The following is an 18,639-nucleotide window of genomic DNA, read 5'->3' on the forward strand; positions in this document are numbered from 1 at the left end:
ATTTTGAAAGGTGATGGCCAGAAGCCAGAGAAATTAATCCATCCAATGTCAGCTGTGGCGCATGATTTGAAGGGATTCTGCCTTGCTGTTTTAAAATCCTTAAAATCAGGTATAAATAAAAAGTCTTGAAATAAATTAGGAGACTAATGACCTGGAAAATATGTTTGCAATATATTCCGTGAAAAAAAGCAGATTATGAAACAGTATGCAAGCAAGTAAGAACCTATTTTTATAAAAATATACATATTTAGCAAAGTAAAAGGACAAATGATATTTACCAAAATATTAACACTGGTCATTTCAACATAGTAGTAGAATAATGGCTGTTTCACCACTCCTCCCCTTTTTGCTTATTTGTTCTCTGTGATGACTATATTTTAAAGGGGAGGGGGAGTTATTAACCTCAGATTAGTCCAAATATGCCCCCAAAGGCGCCTTCTGGCAAAGTAAATGCTTCTGTTCAGCCTATATGTGGGAAACTGCTTATACCTTATAAATATGAGCATCCTTCCAAGATCACATTCTCTCAAACACTCGCCCTTTTAGGCAAAATATACAATAGCAATTATTGATTTTTTTTAAAAACCACACTCAAGTTAATTATCACCTAAAAGATGAAAAAATACAAATCCTAATTTCAAAAACGGAACAACCCAAATACATGCTACTAAATTATGCAAAGTTACATTATATAAGTTTAGTTTATTGCAAAGATCAAGACAGCACATTAGAAGTTGGCGGCTTCTCTTTCACCCCATTCATAGCACTCACTCAATTCTTCATGTCATTCACTCACCCATGCAAAAAAATGTCAGTATACAGACTGATGTCTGATGCTTCTTGGTTCCCATAGTATAACCGGAAACTTGACATTTCAATTAAAAAAGTAAAATGAGGACATTTACCATCAGACTATAAAGTCCCTCTTCTGGAAGAGGATAGTAAGATATGTTTTGGAAAAATCTTATACAAAATGAAAGGGGCACCATTTCAAGAGCACTAGGACTACATTAAACTTAAATGAATTCCAACACTTATCATAAATAAATGTAGTCTTAACAAAGCTCCAATAAACTAAAATTACCTTAACAGGCACAATGAACAGTGTAAACACTGTTAATGGGCACCAAATTTAATAGGGCAGACAATATTTGCTTCTGCATTCACACTTAATTTTTCAGTTACATTTTTTAAAAATGGTGCTGCTTATGCTATGAAGGTTTTACAAAAAATTAATTTTAATAAATATGGCAAATGTTAAAAATCTAGCTAGGTTATCATGCAAGATAGTATATAACCAAGACAAACTCAAACTTATAATAAAGGCAACTTGCATTCAAAATGAACTCTACCCTTGTATTTTATTAAAAGGGCAAACATCATGAATTAACCCAGCTGCTTACTTGAATTACAAAAGTAACATGATTCAATATGAAAATAAGAAACTGTCTACAAATCTCTGACAGTAATAAATTGCAATATACAATGCATACAGGAGTCATACAGAGCAACAAACTCTTGTACAAAACAAAAATATTTTAATACCTTTAAAATCCAAATTTTTCTTTAAAATCATTCATGAAAAAGATCCTCAAGTCAGAATTAACACCTCAATTAGTCAAGCATCAGGAAGCTACATTACAGCTATTTAATATACAGAGAGACAACTTTTCCCAGTCCTTTCCTTCTAATGTCTCTGCTTCGGAATCGTACAGACTTGCTTCTCCTACTCCACTCCATCATTTCTTCAGATCATGAAAACTGAATTTGTTGAACACCAGAAATCTAAGATTAGAAAATTTAAGTTGACAAGAATGAAAAATTAGTTTAAAAATAACATGCATATTATAAACATTCAATGAATAAAAATAACAGACAAGAAAAACAACAATAGAGATGAAAAATAAGTCTTCTCACCCCAAATCTTCTCTCTCTCTACCCAAGGAAACTATTTTATTAATTTCTTGTTTATATTTCTAGAAATCTATGCAAATATGACCGTGTGTGTGTGTGTGTATGTGTGTGTCTGTACACACATACACACACACATATAAAAGCCTAAGTGACCGTTAAGACCAGTCGATCAAACGACCGGTTGCTAAGATGTGCACTGATCACCAAGAGGCAGACGCTCAACGCAGGAGCTGCCTCCTGGTGGTCAGTGCGCTCCCACAGCCAACCTCCCACAGTCCCTCCCCCTGGACTGGGCGAGGCGGCCCTGATCGCCAGCCAGGACGAGGGACTCCACCCTTGCACAAATTCGTGCACCGGGCCTCGTGAGTGTGAGTGTGTGTGTGTGTGTATAACATTACGAGAGTACCAAACAATTATATATTCTGAGAAAATAATATTTAACCTTTTTAAAAATCAGGTTAATAATAATAATGTGTTGAAATTAACTACCTGTGATCAAAATCAATGGATATAATAAATTCTTAAAATAATTTAAAATACAAAGAAGGTACTCTACCTGTTGATATGATGTTGTGTAAACCATAACATTTTGTTGTTGACCATCTGCAGTTATTAAGCCAGCTGGTAACTGGTTAGCTAAAAGACCAAAAAAAAGTTAAAGTGAGAAAAGAATTGCATCTACTTTCTTGGTCTGAACTGTAAAAATGTGCCATTAACATCTCTCATAATTCTGCTGTTTATCAATGTAATCTTGGGCCAAAGCATAACCCCCAAATACTCCATTTTAAAAAAGCTCCTAAAGCATTTTTGATTTTCTGAATCTTCATTTCTCTGAACTGTACTTTAGCTAACTACCCATGTGGACAAACCTGCAGAAATGAGTTTCTGAGTCAGGAGTAGACCTACCCCATGAGGGTTGGCTGAAAGCAACACTCACATACCTAAGCAGCATATATTTTATATATAAGAAATCATATGAAGTTTATATGAGAAATATAAAATATTTACATATAAAGTTTATATGAGAAATATAATCACCATAGACCTTTTATTTCACCATATAACAATATGATAATTAAAAAAATAAATCAGTTCTAATTTATTTAAATCACAAGATTTTTATATTGCAAACTAAAGTTCTCAGCATCCCTATCTCACGTGAATCTTAAACGAAAAAATAAGGGCTATGGCAATCAGTTGAACTACTGGTGAAAGATTATAATGTCTGCAAAATTTAAATTTTATACTTATCCCTCACTGACTTCAAATATACGGGCATCAACTAAGAAGGACTATTCAAGACAGTGCTATGTCAAAACACTCAGTGCTGACATTCCTAAAGTACCACCACTGACATTAAATTACATTAAGTTTAGTTGTATAAACGTATAACAACACTGCTTACTAAATGCCTCTTCTGTTAGTTCTTCACTTAGTCCATCTGCAGCTGTGACTGCTCCACCAATTCCTTTCTCCCCTTTCATTGCCTGGGAGAGGAGAACCAAAAAAGTAATCACTGCTATTCAAAAGAAACAGGTTTCTAAACAACAATGCTTGATTAATTCCTAAAGTTAGGAGCTTCTCTTTTTACAAACACTACACAGAGTATTTATTAACACTTCTGGTTAATTACACATGAAGAAGTCTTCAAATGCTAAAACTTTTTTTTTTTTTAAATATATTTTTTATTGATTTTTTACAGAGAGGAAGGGAGAGGGATAGAGAGCTAGAAACATCGATGAGAGAGAAACATCCATCAGCTGCCTCCTGCACACCCCCCACTGGGGATGTGCCTGCAACCAAGGTACATGCCCTTGACCGGAATTGAACCCGGGACTCCTGAGTCCGCAGGCCGACGCTCTATCCACTGAGCCAAACCAGTTAGGGCGCTAAAACTTTTTATACAAGTAGTAATCATCAAAAGATAGTCTTAATAATGACCTAGAAAATCTAAATTATTTATGGGTAAAATTAAATAAATTATTCTAATTCCACACTACATCAAAAGGAAAATAGAACTCTACTTACAGATGATATAGTCTATAAAATAGTATAAATATTCAGCTTATGAATCTACTACAAATGACCCAAGTTATCAATTACATATACACTTTCAGCCAACTGGGCAGTACTGTAACAGCAAATTTAAAGTTTAATTTTTTTTTTAAGAACAACAAACACCTTTATTACATGAACTAAGATAAGAAGGAGGGTTTATTTGCCTTCTGGGCCTTGATTTTCCTCAGATAGATGGAGCTTAAAATTTCTAAATCAAAATTACAGTTTGGACCAAAGACCTCTAAGTTATCTTCCATTCTAAGGTCCCATGATGCTAAAGATTTGGAAAAATACTGTGAAGAATTTACATATTTCTTCCAACTTTAATCATTCCATAAAGTTATCACGAATTTAATGGTATCCTAACACTAAAGATACTAAGAAAATATTTTGAAAGCAAAGTGAATCATATACCCAACTTGCAGTGCAGAAATAAATACGCCGATTTTAACTCATTTTCATAAAATTCACAGGCAACGATTAATAACAATACCCGCACACGCTGACATTATTGAGCACTCACTATATGCCCAGCTAAATGCAGTCATAGGCTGTGCCACCTGGCCCTCTCCATATGCTGGGAGGCAGGGACTATTATTACCTCACCTTACAGATCAGGAAGCCAAGGCTTAACGTGCTTAAATAAGCTGCCACGGGTCACATAGTTTACATGTGGTGGAGCTGGGACTCACCCTTCAGGGTCCACGTTCTTAATCATTACGTAACTATGCTGTCGTTAGTAATAACCAAAGGAAAAAGAAAGGACTTGCTGCTTAAGTACAGTAACATAAGTGATGACACACATCTGACAAATGTTATATAGTTTGCTATAAAATGAATTTTTAAGCAATACATTTTACAAGTTAGTGAATAGTGTGTCTTATTTTCTTAGAAGCATAATGGAAGACATTTTACTCACCTCTCTGAATTTCTGAAGGTATAATTTTAGAGGTTCTACATAACTGTCAAAGCCTAAGGTGGACATGGCAAAGAGGATATCTTCGCCATTGATTGTCTTCCGTTTCTCTTGATGGCATCTTTCACTGGCCTCCGATGTTATAAAGCTGATGAACTCACTCACACATTCCTGAACACATTCTTTGGCATCTTTCGCAATCTGAAGAGAAAAATGAAAGGTAAATTTGCAGGGAATATAATCATCACCTTCCTAACAATGTGCAAAAGTGAAAACTATTCAGAATAATACAAACTTCAGTTTATGACTAAACCTTTAATCTTTGAAATATATGCTAATAACATAAACACAATTTGTACTATTAAAATTCCACCCTCAGAGTGAAAATTAAAAACTCAAATACAAGTCAGAGAAGCCTTGACAACTATTCACAGAAAACAGATATAATCTATAATAATAAAAGCATAATATGCTAATTAGACTGGACAACCTTCGGGATGAAGCTGGGGCTGCAAGGGAAGCCCAGGTCCTGGGTGCCAGCGGGAAGCTGGTATCGGCAGCTGGGGGAAGGAAGGCCTGCTCTTGCATGAATTTCGTGCATCGGGCTCTAGTTTAGTTATAAAAGCAACCACTGGATGTCCCTTCCATCCCAAGATAAAAACCCTTACTAATGAGTGTCCCAAGAAAACCAGGTTGTGTGTAGATAGTATACTGTGGGCTACAGACTTCGGTACCAGTTCTGCGCTCTACCATTTCTAAGAATAACGGCACCAAAATTTTGAAAAACAAACACTGAAGTCACATAAGACTTACAAGGGAGTGAAAGAATGACACCTGGTGACATTTTTTCTACTGAAGATACAAAGTGTCAGGCATAGGTTTTGAGTTTATTAAAAAGCCTACCCAGCCCTTGCTGGTTGCGCAGTGGTTAGAGCGCTGGCCCGACTGAAGGGTGGGCTCGATTCCAGTCAAGGACATGTACACCTCAGTTGCAGGCTCGATCCCCGGCCCAGGTTGGGGCACATGCAGGCGGCAAGCAATCCATATGTCTCTCTCACTTAGATGTTTCTCTCTCTCTCTCTCCCTCTCCCTTCTACTCTCTCTTTAAAAAAATATATCAATGGAAAAAATATCCTCTGGTAAGGATTAACAACAAAAAAGCCTACCTAAAGCAGCACACACCCACCACCTCATAAAAACCGTTCTCCTAAGGGCCTGGGGTTTGAAAGTAAGCCTCTAATGGACTAAATTATGCAATTCCAAAGCCACTCTAATAGGAATGACACTCCAAATCCTTACTAAAACATACTATCTTTCATCTCCATACCTAAACAGCATCCTGGAGAAAAGTAAACGAATTTCATAAATGCAGTCAAGCAAGATAATATAATGTGAGCTGTATATATAACTTTAGATAGCTAGTAGCCACATTAAAAGAAACAGGTAAGTTAATTTTACATGTTTTATTTAACCCAATAAACCTAAAATATTATTTAAACACAGGATCAATTTAAAAATGGAGGTATTTTCATTCTTTTTTTCATACAAACTTCTAAAACCTGGTCTATGTTTTACATTTCAAGTGCATCTCAATTAGCTCAATAACATTTCAAGTGCTCAATAACCATTTGTAGCTATGGGTACTGGACAACAGTGCAGGCCTAGCCTCAGCAATAATAAGCAGTTGTGCTTTTTTCCCCTTAAAATATAAAGAGACCCAGCAGGTGTGAGTCAGGAGTTGAGCCTTGGAGCCCATGGTTCAATTCCCAGTCAGGGCACATGCCCAGGTTGCAGGCTCGATCCCCAGTGGGGGATGTATAGAAGCAGCCAATCAATGGTTTTCCTTCATCATTGGTGTTTCTATCTCTCCCTCTCCCTTCCTCTCTGAAATCAATAAAAAAATATATTTAAAAAAAACAAACATAAAGAGGACCTCTCAAACTGGAACTTCTAGGCTGAGTGATATATTTTAATAATATATTTATTTAAAAGCTTTATTACGTTCACGTATACTTTATAAGCTATAATAAAATGATAGAAGTTTATTATGCAATATAAAACATAAAAAGTGAATTTTATTTGAGACCAAGTGGTGAGTACAGTGACGAATTTTTAAAATTGTTCTAACAAAACTACTTAAAAAATTACGAGTTGAATTTAAATGTATGTTAAGATCTATAATTTTATAAAAAAGTTGTTTCACACTGGCCAGGTGGTTCAGTTGGTTGGAGTATCGTCCTGTACACCAAAAGGTTGTGGGTTCAATTCCCAGTTAGGACACATGCCCAGGTTGCGGATTCAATCCCAATCGGGGCAAGTATAGGAGTCAACCATGAGAGGTTCTCTCTCACATCAATGTTTCTCTCTTTCTCTCTCTGTCTCTCTCTAAAACAGCGGTCGCCAACCGGTAGTCCGCAGACCACTGGTGGTCCATGAGGTCCGAAAGACTGGCGACTGCTGCTCTAAAAATCAATTTTAAAAAATGTTCTCTCAGGTAAAATGACAAAAACATAAAAAACAAAATAGTTGTTTCCAAATAAAAAGATTTTTTTAAAATATATTTTATTGATTTTAGAGAGGAAGGGAGAGGGAGAGAGAGATAGAAACATCAATGATGAGAGAGAATCGTTGATTGGCTGTCTCCTGTACACCCCCTACTGGGGATCGAGTCCACAACTCAGGCATGTGCCCTTGTCTGGAATCGAAACTGAGACCCTTCAGTCTGCAGGCTGACGCTCCATTCAGCCAAACCAGCTAGGGCATAAAAGGGTTTTTAAAAAATCCTTGTAATACATGTATCAATCCAATATGACCCAATTTTGCTGCCACATTATGGAAGTTACCTCATATGCCCAAACCTGATAGCTCTGACAATACACCTATTTTTTTAAAGTTTCTTATATTTTATCTGCTAATAATAGGTGGGAGAAGGAGCACATTTTGGGGACATGATAGAACTGAAAATGGAATGTTGTTCAGTAACTATTAGAATTGAAAGAAATACTTGATTTGCTGAAGGACTGAAATCAATAACTATCTGTAGTCATGAACTATGTTCACGTAGTTTTACATCCCACCCCACCCCATCCCCAAAATATCCTAGTTAAGCTTCTCCTCTACATTACCTTTCCCGTCTGAGGTATGGCATTTTTCATTATCCTTGCCACATTTGCAATTGGAAGATATATATCTTGTTCTCTGAAACTTTCTTTTGAACCATTTGTGTCTTCATGATCATTCATGCTGTCCTCAGTATCTAAAGAAATAAAAGTAATTTAGTTTAAGGCTTCTCAAAATTTTTACTTCAAGGTAGAGAAGACTGTCTATAGCAATCTAGGATGAGAGCCATTCTGGCTCATTTCCTAACCCTTTTTAGGGATTGGGATATAGTAGTTTTTTTTCACCACTTTCTCAGGGCCAGAACGAAACCCACTCCTTAATTTCAAACCTACTGTCTAGAACACTTTGGTCCTCAACTCTCCTACTCAAATCCTACCTACTCATTCTCCAAGAGCTCAGTAACAACCTTGCACAGCACTTCAGAAGTGAGCTCTGCTTTCACAAAACATCACAAGTGCCTCTCTGCATCTTTTTTGACACACTGTATGATTCTTTTTATTTCTGACTAGAGGCCCGGTGCAAGAAATTGGCCCTCTCGCAGTCCAGGAGCCCTTGGAGGATGTCCGACTGACGGCTTCTGACTGCCGTCAGTTGGATATCCTTAGCACTGCCGCGGAGGTGGGAGAGGCTGCTGGGCTCGCCATCTGTGAACCTGGCTCAGGGTTTCTGGCTGGGCGGCGCTCCCCCTGTGGGAGCGTACTGACCACCAGGGGGCAGTTCCTGCATTGAGCGTTTGACCCCTGGTGGTCAGTGCACATCATAGTGACCGGTCATTCCACCGTTCGGTCGATTTGCATATTAGCCTTTTATTATATAGGATTCCTTCTATTAGATTTTTTCCTACTTGAGACCAGGGGTCAGCTTTGTCTCTTTCCTAGCACTTGGTAGCACCTATAACAAAAGAAGTGCTCATAAATGTGTCTCATGACTGAGCTATAAAACTTACAGACCCTGACCTATGATGATGGCTCCTTGACTATTGCTAGATTAAGAGCTTATATGTCTACCCAAAGCCAAATTTACCTACAAAGGGAAAATTGGACTTGAATATTACTGATCTAATTGGTTTATTACAAATGTAGTTATAGTTTTGAACAAAGCTATAGCAGTGATTCAATGTTATTACAAAAAGTGAATTTTCAAATTATGTAGATTTAGATATAACTGAAGCTTTCACAGTACCAATAATACCCTTTGATGATTAAATGCATTATCTTGTAAGGAAACTTCCCACTCTTTATATGAATTAAATAAGAAAGTCACTTAAGCTGATTCAGTATACATTTTCATGTGTTTAAAAGGATGTTGTCAAAATTAACTTGTTTAAGTATGTTTTAGGATGAAGTAACTAATTGCCTCCTCTAATTGTCTTCTACAAAAATGTATCTTAATGTTTTTAATCTTACAAATCAGAATGCCACAAAACCAAACTATTTCTGATAGGCCAATTTTAATACCTGCAAACTCAAACTTAATATTGAAGGAAAAACAAAAATAAATCTGTTTATAAGTACTAAAAATAATAGCTAGCAACTCACCCTCTAAAGAACTTTTTATTGTTCCAATTGAGTAAGAATTTTTTATATTTCATTCTCAAATAGGAAATCAGTAACAAATTTTTAAAGAAACTTTAAAAGGTATACTCTTACAGAATTCTTTTCTATAACTCATCACTCTTTGAAGACTGTTGCTAAATAAAGTAGCACAGTACACCTTTATACACTTTCAATGAATGGTGATGCAAGATTGCTAATTTTCCTATAAAGACAAAAGTAGCCTATAGCATCATATTAATAAAATTCCCACTTCCTAATTTGCTTCTACTTGTGAAGCTGTTCTGACTGTGGCTCTTACCATCATGAGGCTGTATAACATAGTGACTTCCTCCAATATAGTCTGCAGAAATTCCTAATTGAGAAGCATCTGTTGTAGAACTGTCACCATCCATCTAGGAAGAAAAAGTGTTTCAACCTTCTTCAGTAAAACTTGTGTAAAAAACATAACAGAGTCAGTGCTCATGGAATATCATAGGACAGGTCAACTACATTTTTCATAGCTTAAGCTTACTAAAAGAAAACATTTCTATTTCTTGATTTGGAAACCTTTTGATAATTTGCCAACTATCCAAGAGTTCCCTACCATCCTCCATAAGTGAAAACATAAGACCAACAGGGAAACAAAATAAGGAAATGAATCTAAAATACACATCTCTTTATTTTCAACTGCATAACCCTGAAATATAGTATAGACAACTCTGATTTATAACCTAACTTACCCCTGGATTAACAAGCAAAACCAAAATTAGTAGTCTCCTAAAAGCCACCTGCGTGCGGCACGTTCGGCTCGCCTGCTGAAGCCTAATATTCCTAGGAAAACCTCTGGTTCCTCTACAAACTTCCTTTGTGGTCTCACGAAGTTCCACAATAGATAATGTCTTGATTCAAACTGTTGTCTGGGACAAGAAGTATATGAATTCCTTGCACAATCCGTACCCATGTAACCAAGCATGCACCCACATTTTGAATGAGCCCATCAGCCTCTAATTCTAGCCAAAGGTTCATTTTCTCTTTCCCCTACCCTCAAACTTTTGATTCTTTAAAGAAAAAAAAAAGGAGGGGTCAAGGAGACTGGAGTTCTGCATATAAGGGTAGGAAAATTATAACCACAGACGAGAGTGAGAGTTAAAATGGCTATTTGAAAAGATGCCTGCTTAATTAATTTTGGTCAGAGCTAAAAGAACTTTAAGAGGGAAAAATCTAGAAAAAAACAGAACCATTAGTTTTAAACTACTACACTTTACTTCACCAACATGACAAACCCTGGAAGTCTTTCGGCTTTGCAGATAACACTTAAAAAGAGAGAGAAAAAACAACAACAAAAACAAAAAACAAGGGACTGGCTAGTTGTGGGTAGAAAATTTGTAATGCATTATCTGAATAAACAGTATAGCAAAATTTAAGTGGAATATATACATGCTTTCAGGCCAAATCAAGAGACATTTGATCCTAAATATTCATCAAGCCCAGAACCCAGCTATTTGAGATAGGGAAGGTGATATTATTTCCATTTTATATAGAAATACATTTAACCAATAGGGATTCTTGTTTTCAGAGATCAGTAGGAAAGGCAGAGTCATAACTCACTGACTGTATATCACTTCTTAGAGGCCCTGGCTGGGTAGCTCAGTTAGAGTACTGTCCTGATACGCCAAGGTTGTGGTCAGGGCCCATACAAGAAACAACCAATGAATGCATAAATAAGTGGAACAACAAATTGCTGTCTCTCTCTAAAATCAAATATTTTTTTAAAGTGAGTAAATAGGTACCCTGTACTTTCACAAATCATTAAAGGTATGTGAATTCTGTTCTCTATCCCCTAAAAAAACTATGTAAATTATGGAAATATATCTGTATTTCCCATTACGTTAGATACCGCAGTCAACAGATGTATCAAATAAATGCCTTGTTACTGAAGACTTTGTAAAGTCCAACAGAGATGGAAAGAAGTATTAGACAAGGACACAAATACTGCAGTTAATATAAATGCATGGGAAACATTACCCAAATATAAAATACTGTATTGATCCTAAAATACAAACAAGATACTAGGAGAGTAGTCTTTAATAGATAGACATGATGATAGGTTTTATTAGCCATAAAAAAGCTCAATTAGAATAAATGTGAATTGACTAGCTTTTACAATGCCCTAGGGGAGATCACGGTGCAGGAGACAGGACCAGTGGTTGTTTCAGAACAAACAACTGAAAACTCTATTTAATAGGGGAGAAAATAACCACAGTAAAAAATTCTTTCCAAAATGAATATCCACAGGATCCCATGAGTCTTTTTAAATTAGCTGATCTGCAGGACACTGTTCAAATAACTAGGATCAGAGAGATTAATTTATAAATATAACATAAGAAGTATTGAAGGCAAAACGTTAAAAATCGCAGTATCTTGTCATGCACTGGAATTAAGCAGCAAGATCATCATTTGGATTAGCCTCTAAACCTCAGCTTCTAAAAAATGCTTCTGACAGTATTTTGGAGTTGTCAGAATTAAACAAAGAACAGAAACCTGCTAAGGACAGTGTTTGGCACTGAGTACTCAGGAGACATCAGCTATCACCTCCCCTTCTTTGAAGATAAGCCTCCCAGCCATCACAGGCTTAGCTGTGTCTCTGGTTCGGCAAGTTTTAGCTTTCCTGTCCTTTCACCATACCTCCTGTCTTCCTCCCATACTTTAAACCCCGTGTCCCCCCCCCCCCCCCCATCCTCCTGAAATCTTTCGGGTTTACTCCATTCTGCAAGCCAAAGCTTAGTGTTCCCTTCTCTGAATCCCCAAAGCACTTACCCCTTTCATTCAACAAATGAATGAGCACATCAACAAATTAGCCTCTTCTTTAATGCTTACAATATGCTATCTGCATATTGGGAGAGATGGAACTTGCTACATCCCCAAGATTTCTTTCTAGGTCTAAAATATCCTATAAATATTTCTAAAAATAGATTATCAATTGTAAGCAAGCCAGTCAACAAACATTTACCAAGTAAACACTTAGCACTTATCAGGTCCCTGCTATGTGGGAAAGCAGTCACCAGCACAGACAAGTCTCTGTCCTCATCTAGCAGAGAAGACAAATGTTACGCAAACTGGGGGCATGGGGAAGGGGTGGTAAGCATAGCCTATCAGTACTTCCAAGGAATGTGCTGGAATTGGATCACCTGGTTTGAATTCCCTACAACTTGCTGGTCATGAGACCTTGAGCAAGTAGGATGAGAATAGAACTTGCCATGTAAAGACAGCATTGTACAATAGGAGCTATTAAATAATTACAAATGATTAACTGTTAGTGCTAAGGAAAACAAAGATGTTTTGTTGTATGTTTGGGGAGTTTTTCCCGAAAGGGACCTCATAGTCCGAGAGTCAAGGAAGGCTGTGTTAGGAAATCACATTTAAACTGAGACTAAAAGATGAATAGAAATCAGGCAGGGAAAGATGGGAAAAGAATGTTCCAAACAAAGAAAAGAGGGAAATAAAGTCCTGGTGGATTAGAGCAAGCTCAGTGGAGGCTAGATCAAGCAGTGCAGTGGACAAGAGCAAAGGGGGCAAATCAGATTTCTTTTTTAAAAGACCACTCGGGCTACAGTCCAGTGTAACAATGAACTGAGGGGGGCTAGGACAGGGGCAGACCAGCAAGGACCACAGTGCTGCAGTCAGGGCAGGAACTCAGGCAAGATGATGGTCACTCCAGTATCTGGAGACTGGAGAGAGCAGAGGCTGAAGAGATGTTAGCAGTAGGTAAAAGCAGCAGCAGATCTGACCGAACCAGAGCTGGAGGAAGAACCAAGGATAATGCTGGGATTCTCGCAGCTGGGCAGACGTTGCCACTGCTGCAGAGAACGGGAAGGAAGAGCCTGGCTGAAGTTGGTGACCAAGAATGTATAAGTGGTACCAGGATGCCCACTTGTGACACTTACTGGTGAAGGACAGGGAACAGAGGGAAGAGCAGGTAGGAAAATGACAAGAGAACGGGTAAAACGATGAATCATTAGGATCAAGGGAACTGGTAGGAATAGAGTAGTGAAATCCCACTGAATTCCTTTAGTGACGATTGTTGAAAATAGTGTTCTCTAAAATATGTGACGTTAATGGTCAGCTGGCTAAGAAATGCACCTGGTTTCGGATTCATCTTACCAGGAGGCATGATGGAACAGTGGCTCTTAGAACAGACCACCTAGGTTTGAAGTTGAGCTCCCCGCTTTGTAGCTGTATGTCTTTCCGTACCATCCTCTTTGTGCTTCAGCGTCCCCATTTAAATGGGGTTGCTGTGAGAGGTGAAGTTATTGTGCCTTTTAGCACTTAGCAAAGAGCACCATATGTAGGAAGAACTGGACAAATGAAACCTTCTATGACGACTGTCCCTTCAAATGCAGTTCTCATCATCTTTCCAGGCATGAAGAGTGGGTCCCTCACTTAACCTAACTAATCTTGTTTTCATTTCTTATAATCTGATAAAAAAAAAAAATCTTAGTGCTAGAACGTGCCTTTCTAAGGATCACCAGATGCAGCTCTTTTAATTTAGCAGTGAGGCAATCACTGCTCAAGGCCTGATGTCACAGATATGGTAGCAGATCCAGGACTAAGTATCCAGACAGGCCAATGGGAATCTCGTCACTCGATATCCTGTGAAATCCCCCCTTGGACCATGCAGATGTACTCTCCATTCCCTAAACGTAGGTTACTCGCCTTCAGGCTTCTGCATTTGGCAATACCCCTCACCTATCCAAATCCCATTCAACCTTCAAGGCTCATTTGGAGGCCTACAAGCTCCCTCCATGACACTCCCACTACCCAGGCCTCCCCACCTCTCGTCTTTTCATTTGTACTGTCCTTATTTAGAGCCAGCATTTTCCATTCCACTCATAACTGTCCTTTGAAGTACTCAATTCGACTAAAGCCTGACCAGATAAACAGACAGGCTCTTAAGAGCCGGGACAAGCTTTGTATCCTGTAGCTCTCTGACAGCCCTTTGGGGGGCCCACAGCAAACACTATAGACCAAGTCACTAAAAAGAAGGAAGCTTTGGGAATGAATAGCGGTACTGTCTGTCTAGACTTGAAAGGCATTCATCCTATAAGGAATCTCCAATATAAAATCAGTTGTAATTTCCAGCTAATTACTGTGCAAATCTAATTAACAACCAAAATGGTAAAACATACTTACTGTCATGAAATACTGTCAGAACGGTGTTGTCAGTGGTGTTCAAGAACACCCTTCCAAATCGGTGTCTAATACTTGCCCAATTTCAACCTGGAATATAAACATGTATCAGTAGGAAAAATGTATAACCTACAGGCTTTCTTGTTTGTAAAATTTTAAAAGGCAGGTATAATTTTACCTACAATTCTTATTCAATGGCGTGCATGGTGTAAAACGGTGCAAAAAGCAGGCACCCAATAAATGTTTGTTAAATTGGAAGGTTTATTTTGGAGAACTCAAATTTTAAAAGTTGATTCTATTGCAGGGGGGATTGCCTTTCCAACATAACTCTCAGTTTAGTCATGCTCACCATATTCATCACAACACACCAAATTATATAATATGCAAGAGACAAAAAATTACACGTCTAAATTACTTAAAATATTAACAGCCAAGACACAATATCGACTTAATTTGGAGATGGTTTTTTTAATGTTTTAGAATGAGATTCAGGGGCCCAAAAGGGGAGAAAATTTTATCTCAGAATATAATGCTTTAAAATTAAATATCTCAGATTATACTGGAAAGATACATGCTGTCCAGAGAACATACATAGAACAACACAATCAATTAAGACCTCTATTTATAATTTTAAAGCACCACCAATCTGGACTAAAATTGCATCTGAATAGCTCTTCATTCTCACTGTAAATAGCTGAATAAATTGGTATCAATTACTAATGCTACAATCTCCATTTCTCATTTGTTCTTTTCCTTTTTTCAAGTGAAACAATTAGAGGAGAGGTGTCAAAACAAAAACATCCTTTCAGTGTTAATTTTAAGGGAAGAAAAATAATAGGCATTCCAGCATGAAATCTAGTAAACAGCAGGAAAAGATTGTAGCCACTGAAATTGAATTTTCAAAAAGCCATTACAAGGGTAGAGGCAGCAAAGACAGGCTGACATTGTCTGCTGTAATCGTAAAAGCAATTTTTAATTTCTTTTCAAATACTGTCCTCTTTTTAACCCCAACATTGCCCAAAAAATTATTTCCTGTAACTAGAAGTGTTATTTTTTTTAAGGGTGTCTTTGGGGGGAAGGGGGAAATCCTCACAACACTTAAAATATAAGAAATATATAGATATATAGATATTTGTGTATTTTGCTTGGGGGTGGGGGTGGGGGTGGGAGTGGGGTTAGTCTACCCCTCACACCACACTCACCCAAATAGTTGAGTATTTAGATTCAGTAAATTAAAGAAAAACGTTCTCACCCCATATGGCATATATATTTTAAAGACAGGTTATGATATATGTGAAAGCTCAAGGGAATGCGTACATCTGTTTAATGTTTGAAGAAATGCAAATGATATCCAAGAAAAGCGGCAGACCCCTCCTCCGCCCTCCCGTCTTCGGCATCAACCACCGGAGTTTTGCATCAATAAAAGTCCTTAAATTGAGCTCCAAGAGCAGGGATAACTGAACTGCCTTTGAGGGGATTCTGGTTGAACTTGCAATACTTTGCAAATAGAGCCCCTACTTGTGAATGCCACTCACACCGACGGGCTCACCCCCTCCCTTCCCGCCGCCGGCTCGTTTGCATACGGAGCCCCAGCCACCCGGTGACCAGCGACTCGCGCGCGGCCCACGGACGGTGAAGTCCAAGGTGAGTGGGATGCGCTGTGTTTGGTTTGTTTTGAAAGGTCGCGCCCTACCTGAGCTAAGTCACCCCGCTAGAGGACTTTGGGGGAGACTGCGACTGGTGGGTGTTCTGCACTGCTTTGTTCTCGGAGACCAGTGCTCCGAAGGCCCGACACAGCCTCCCGCCTCCCCCGCGAGGTTCCACCTGAGTCCCACCTTCGGGGCCAGTCCCCGGACCGCAAGCCGCCAGATGGCTGCCTCCTTCCCGTGCAAACCCGACTGCGGGGCGACCGGATCCATTCCTTCCTCCCGGGGCCTCGCTTCCTCCCCACGACGGTGCGCGGGCGGACCCTGCACCCCAGCCGCCGAACTGTCAGTCCCGCCGGTGCGGGGCGGCCGCTCCCGCTCCCGCTCCCGCCGCGCATCCCCCCGGCCCGCCGGCCCAGGCCCGGGCCCGCGCCCAACGCCCGCCCGCCCGCCGCGCGGGGCCCCGGTGCGGGGCAGACAAAGCGGCCCGACCCGCACGCCCCACGGACGGCAGAGGGGCGCTCCCCGGGGACCCCCGCGCGGCTGCCGGCCAAGAGGGCAGGGTCCGGGCAGGGGGTCCGAACCGCGTCCCCTCCGCACCCGGCCCGCTCCCCGCACAAAATGGAGCCGGCGGGGCCCCGCCGAGAGGGGGGCCGACGGCGCCCGGAGCCCCTGGCTCGGCGTCCGGCCGGAGCTTCGCGGCGGCGGGCGGGAGGCGCCCTGGCCCGCGTCCCGCCGCTCGCAGCCCGGCGCACAAAGACCGCGCCGCGGCCCGGCGCCCGCTCCCCGGCCGGGCCCGCAGCGGGAGCGGCCTCGCAGGCGCCGAGCCGGCCCCGGCCCGGGCGGGAGGGCGGGCGGGCGGGCGGGAGAGAGGCGAGTGCCCCCGGCCGCGGCGGCGTTGGCGGCGGGGACGGCGCCGGGAGGAGACGGACATTTCATTCGAGCTAAAGTGGAGTCGGTTTAGGAGCGATCATTGGCCGAAGCGAGACACAAACCTCCAATGCAGCCCTGGTTGGCTCCCGTCTCCAATCGGCTGTTTGGTTGGACAGAAAATGGCTGCGAAGGAACCAGTCCCAGCGCGGAGCTCCGCTTCCAGCACTCGGCCTCCCCTCCCTCCGCCGCGGGCCGCTTCCCTCCGCCCGACACCCTCCCTCCGCGCCTCCCGCGCGACCGCCCGCCCTCCGCGGCCCCGCCCCGGCCCCTCCTCGTGCGCCGAGCAGCCGCCCCTGCGCGCGCTGGCGGAGCGGGCTGCACGCGGCGGGGTGCGGGTCTGGGGGCCCCCGCGGTGTATTGGCCGAGCCCGCGGCTTCCAGGGGCCGGGATCTGGGGCGCTGCTGAGGTTTGTAAGGCTTTCTTCCCACGGTGTCTCCCCGGGCCCCTGCGAAGCGGAGGATCTCGGGCTCCCCCTTTTCAGCCCCCACCCTCTCGCACGTGGAGCTGTCACACCTGCCTGGGTGCCGCCGGCCTGCGCCTCGCTCTTTAAGAAGGGGAGACCAAGGGCAGGAGCCGCGGGCCAGGGCGACACCCGAGCCGCCGGGTGGATTTGAACGGCAGTTACCTCCTGGACCGCCTTCAGCACCTCGTGTTTTCCTTGTGTCCTTGTTCCCGTTGCCAAATGCACAGCGTTCCCTCTGACTCGGGCACTGAGCTATGGTGGTCGCTTTTCTTCGGATTTCACCTAAAAATACAGCCTAGCCAGCCTTCACCCCAACTTAAAAAGTTGCACCCGCCCCTTTCCCCCCCCCCCCCCCCCAATCCCCGTAGTAGTTGCAACTGACAGTGGCTTTTCCCAACCAGATGACATTTGGGCTGCAAGAATCCTTGGCCCGTTCTCTCCTCCGTGCAGCCGAGCGCCCTTGCTGTCTTTCCCCGCCTGCAGTCTGGGTCGGGCTTCCCCCTCCCCGGGCGGCGACCATCACCGATGGGCGCTGAGCCAGAAGCCACTCACTGTAAAAGGGTGGCAGGATTTCTGCAAGGGGAGCCGGGAATCGCCTTCCCTTCGCTTCCACTAAACAAGTGGCATCGTGCCACATTAAACTTTCCAGCTTTAATCATTTAGAAATATACAGGCATGTTTTATTTATAGAGCACCTACTGTTTCTCCACATATTTTAACATTTCTGGAGCAAATAATGAAGCAAAAGACAAGTGAAAGCCTCCAAATTATTCCAGGAGCAGTACGGAGCAATGCCGCCGTGGAGTCAGACAACCTGATTTAAATTCCGGCTCCTAAGGGCTTGTGACCCTGGCCAAACTGCTTTGC

At 41.4% G+C, this 18,639-nt stretch overlaps 1 protein-coding gene across 3 annotated transcripts; it reads right to left on the reverse strand.

The window, feature by feature from the left end:
* Nucleotides 1-206: 206 nt before the first annotated feature.
* On the reverse strand, nucleotides 207-17,536 carry NFYB (nuclear transcription factor Y subunit beta). 3 transcript variants are annotated; one of them, XM_081085117.1, is made up of 8 exons: nucleotides 17,372-17,536; nucleotides 14,734-14,820; nucleotides 9,863-9,956; nucleotides 8,014-8,144; nucleotides 4,892-5,089; nucleotides 3,320-3,401; nucleotides 2,471-2,550; nucleotides 207-1,785 (listed from the first exon to the last, which is right to left on the reverse strand). In XM_081085117.1, the coding sequence occupies exons 2-8, from the start codon at nucleotides 14,737-14,739 to the stop codon at nucleotides 1,753-1,755; spliced, it is 624 nt and encodes a 207-aa protein (XP_080941243.1). In that variant the 5' UTR covers nucleotides 14,740-14,820; nucleotides 17,372-17,536; the 3' UTR covers nucleotides 207-1,752. The 3 variants fall into 3 exon arrangements, with proteins under 3 accessions (XP_080941243.1, XP_080941244.1, XP_080941242.1); XM_081085118.1 differs by lacking the exon at nucleotides 17,372-17,536 and adding an exon at nucleotides 16,566-16,773; XM_081085116.1 differs by lacking the exon at nucleotides 17,372-17,536 and having other exon boundaries at nucleotides 14,734-15,986.
* Nucleotides 17,537-18,639: the final 1,103 nt, after the last annotated feature.

The sequence above is a fragment of the Myotis nattereri genome (assembly GCF_964212035.1).
Source record: "Myotis nattereri genome assembly, chromosome: 2".
Classification (NCBI taxonomy): Eukaryota; Metazoa; Chordata; class Mammalia; order Chiroptera; family Vespertilionidae; genus Myotis; species Myotis nattereri.

What these genes read in the sequence shown, in the direction of transcription:
- NFYB (XM_081085117.1), bottom strand. An exon ending in ACTAACAGAAGAGGCATTTA is followed by an intron (nt 2,551 to 3,319) that starts GTAAGCAGTGTT and finishes TTGGTCTTTTAG; the next exon opens with CTAACCAGTTACCAGCTGGC. An exon ending in ACACAACATCATATCAACAG is followed by an intron (nt 1,786 to 2,470) that starts GTAGAGTACCTT and finishes TTCTAATCTTAG; the next exon opens with ATTTCTGGTGTTCAACAAAT.